Source organism: Halyomorpha halys, unplaced genomic scaffold (genome assembly GCF_000696795.3).
Source record: "Halyomorpha halys isolate HHAL.00 unplaced genomic scaffold, Hhal_1.1 Scaffold374.1, whole genome shotgun sequence".
Classification (NCBI taxonomy): Eukaryota; Metazoa; Arthropoda; class Insecta; order Hemiptera; family Pentatomidae; genus Halyomorpha; species Halyomorpha halys.
In genome coordinates, this window is record NW_027112597.1 from 1,138,598 (window position 1) to 1,142,822 (window position 4,225).

General features: G+C 31.5%; 1 protein-coding gene across 2 annotated transcripts in view; it reads right to left on the reverse strand.

Moving 5' to 3' along the window:
• The window catches only part of LOC106681930 (uncharacterized), a 217,714-nt gene extending 214,905 nt beyond the window's left edge, over nucleotides 1–2,809 (reverse strand). For both annotated transcript variants that reach the window (XM_014422524.3, XM_014422523.3), the window contains exon 1: nucleotides 2,635–2,809. In XM_014422524.3, the coding sequence (XP_014278010.1) occupies nucleotides 2,635–2,698 (64 nt within the window). In that variant the 5' untranslated portion in view covers nucleotides 2,699–2,809. The remainder of the gene's footprint in view (nucleotides 1–2,634) is intronic.
• Nucleotides 2,810–4,225: the final 1,416 nt, after the last annotated feature.

The window sequence follows — 4,225 nt, forward strand, 5'->3', positions numbered from 1 at the left end:
ACAGCGATGTGAGATCAAACCAGAGAAATACTAGTCACAGCAGTAGATCAGTTTACAATAAAACAAACAAATAAATACATTTCACCAAAACAAAACTAATACGTAGATTTAAAGGGAAATACAATAAAAAGTTGGTTAAAAGAAATACTTGATTGGATAAATAAGTTTAAAAAAAATAAATTCTTATATTTTTCTCTTCAACGAAAGATGAAAACTATACCTATTATAAGAAAAATCAGCTTTCCGTATTCTAATAATGTAGAAATATTATTAACAACTGTAAGCAATTACGTTTTTGTCGATAGTTATAAAAAGAATGTGTATTCGAGATTACAAAAACTCTGAAAAGTCCGGTAAACCTAGTCCGAATATTGGATACAAAGATTTGAATTAATATTATGTATTACCTGTGCACTAACATTTTCCATAGATTTATAATAAGTATCTATTTCTAGAAGAGCTATCTCTGACTATCTCAATGTGGATCACGTTTTCTAACTTATAATGATATTTTTCAAAATATAATAACTCTTATTAATTTAAATATTTATTGTTCTATCTCATTCCTTATTTCCTAATGAGAGACAAGTATGAATTGTGTATATTATTCCTTGAAATGAAGTGTTATAAAAACATACAGTTTTTTTTTTCTAATAATATTAAGTATTGATGGTTTTGCTTCTTTCCAATTTAATTTTGATTTTCATAATTTTATCTACTTATTTTGTTATGGCTTTTTTTTTTTTGTCAAATTGTGAATTCGCTAATAATTAATACTCGGATAAACTATTGCTTTATATTTGAACAATTATTAAGATTTAATGAAAAAAAAAGTTTATCCACCACAAAAAATAAAATAAAATATACTATACTAGATTTTATTTTTGGGAATTTGATAAATTAATTTCTATAAATTTTTTAGGTTAAAAACTTCTAAAAAGATGAATGAAGATAAACTATTCAATATTTATCTTTCCTCATATTTGTCATACATTTAGTGTGGAACAATTTCCAGCCATATTTTATAGATGATATGATTTCCAATGTGAAATTTAAAGTACGAACGTTTGAACAACTAGGAAGATAAATATATCTTCATCTTGGGAAGTTTTTCATTGTAAAGATTTAGTGTTTCAAATCTAAGATTATCCTTGCATCAATTAAGCATTTTTAGCATAGCAAGACGAAAAAAGACAATTTTAGATATGGTTGCTTAAAATGAAAACTTTTCAACATTTTACAATGGGAAAAACTACAGAATATTGATTTTTGGAAAAAGGAAAAGTTTAAGCAGCATCTTTAATTGGATTCTAGCAGAGGTCTTAAATTGGTTGTTGGTTAAATTTTAAATATCCATGCTTGCTTCATAAGAAAAAAAAATGCATATTTAGTCCTTGGCATAACGGTTTTGTTTAGAATATCAGTCCAAAAACTTATTGTTTGGATTTTCGCATTCATTGAGTTTCTTGGCTTTAGTTACTAGCAACAAATACATTCATTCCACACAAATACGCATTCTTTCATTCCCCATTTATTTGGTAGAATTTAGTAAATAATTCATGCTTTACTAAAAAAAAATTTTTGTGTCCATGAACTTTGTACCGATAGTTTTTAAAATATAAATACGGTTTAATATTTTTCGTTTACCAATGTTTCAAATCTTAGATTATGCTTGCATCATTTAAGCAGCTTTTTTTAAAAGAAAAAAACCTTTTTAGATTTGGGTTATGTATAATCAAAACGTGTCATGCACATTTTTCAAAATTTTACAATGTAAAAACTACCTATAGATTTATGGCAAATAAACGTTTAAGCAGGGTCATAAACTGGATTCTTGCAGAGGTCTTAAATTAATGAATTTTAAATATCAATGCATTCTAACTCAAGCCAAAAATGCATCATTAGTGTTCTGCATATCGGTTTTGCTATGAATGTCGGCCCAAAAACTAATTATTTAGATTTTCGTCTCCATCGAGTTTCTTAGTTTTTGTTGCTAGAAAATGTTATTTTAATACTAGCGAAAAATTCATTCCACAATTCTTTGGTAGCAGGATGTTTTAGATAGTTTTCTAATACGTTTTTTATTACTAAAAAATAAATATGTTTGTTAATATGAACTTTGTACCGATAGTTTCTTTTTTTATGTTTGATATGCAGTTTAATATTTTTCGTTTACAAATGTTAGCGTACTCATCTGAGGCCGTTGGTAAATGAGTTTTTTAACTGGCCATTTTTGTTGATAAGTTTTCAGAAATTGGGCATTTGGTCATCAAATATGATAACTGACAACATGAAAACTTTTGCAATCTTAGGATTAATATAATTACAATGGTTTGTCCTTAACTAGGAGTCATTAACCATAACCTAATATCAACATAATTAATTCTCTGAAGAAAAGAAATTTACGAAAGGTTCTTCAAAAAATGTATGAGATCAGTCATTAAAAAAAAAAAGTGATGCCAATAACTTAAAATAAAAAAATTCAGTTAACATGTTTTTAGACCAAACGCTTCAAGTAGTTTCCCCTGATTTTTATTAGTAGAAATAGGAAGTTTAGATCCTAACCGACTCATATGTCGTGTCAGAGTGATTTAATATAAAATATATTAATTAATTACTGAAAAATCATCTTACCCTGAGGAAAACAGGCGAGGGAGCAGAAGAGGAGGCGCGCGAATACGGATACACTCACCGACATGGTGACATGGCCAGTGGACAGAACAGACACTACAGGCGATCACATGGCACGACGTAGCGCCGGGGCTGGGAGCGACGCGAAGAGAGCGCGGGCTGGCTGGAGACTGAGCCGCGGTGGGGCGCACCCTGCCCTGCCCCTGCCGTTGCGGCACGGTCACTCGGGGTTTTGGCGGGAATCGGTCTTTCAAAAGTGAAAGAAAAAAGAAAGAGAGAGGGATACTTCTACTGTTAGGCAATGTGAAAGATCCAGGAAATTATATTCTTTAATGATGATCAGCATCATTTGTAAGTAAGGCGAAGGATGATAGAAAGGTAATTCATCGATAAACGTTTTTCACTATATTACTTAATTTTCATACATTTTTAAAATTATCTTTAAAAAACGTTTTTCTCAATTCCGAAGCACAGTGTTTTAAAAATAATATATTGTTTTGATAGTGGCATAACTCGAATACAAAAAGATTAATTGGCCGTATTATAAAAATTGTACTATAGGGTTGTTTTCTCAACTACATTACTACCTCCCTAATGACTGTCCTGAAGCTAGTAGGGTTTTCACAAACTTATCTATATTATTGGAGAAGTTTGTCGGGGTGCGGTCAGCAAAGAACAACATAAATAAACAAAACCATATTTATTTATTTTATGCCGACGTTTCGACCTGAGTTTCAGGTCTTCATCAGGGGTTGTGGCGTAGAAGGTAGGCTCGCAACTCAATGTTATAATCGTTGGAATACGTCAGATACGAAATAAAATAATCTGATCTAATTTATAGATCAGTCAGTGCATTGCCCGTCACTATAGTAACTATAAATAATACTTATATGTAATTACCCATCAAACCGCAGCCTTAACGCAGCCAGTAGGTCTTTCCCCATTCCTATGGAATTCTATTTCCTCTTTCATTCGTAGTTCTAATACCCTTCCAACCTTCAAATCCCGTATCTTCGACCACCTTCTGTCCACCCAATTCCGGAGGAATAACAATTGAAAGTTTCAAACAAGTTTTATATATTTCTGTACTTAGAGGCAGGACTCGGAAGTTCCCGGCTCTTCCCTCTCAACCGCGTTACACTGACAACCAGTGGAAGATGAGCGAGGGCGCTGGCCGTAGACGCTCAGGATTTGAACGGGGCATTGGGCTATTGCCAGACCTCCTTTATAATTATTTAAATTAGGCCTCTCTTGACAAGTTAGATTGAAATTTATTTCTAGGAATAGAACGCAAAATAGTATTTTTATTTTGCAACCAGTCGTTAAAATACTTTAGTAACATTATAATGAGGAGTATTTCAGATGCAAAGCCTCTAGTATAAGAGATGACGGCTGTGGCCAATCTTATTTCAAGTTGATAGTTATCTACGGTGTAATATATCAAGATATCGATCTTATAGTCCATACATGATGCATTTTCTTGTAATTGCTGTGTGTTTATAAGAAACATGCCAAATGGTTTGGGATATAATTCTGTATATTTTTGAAACATTGTATGCGTGTTTTATTCCAGTCCCGAAAATTTAACTAGATT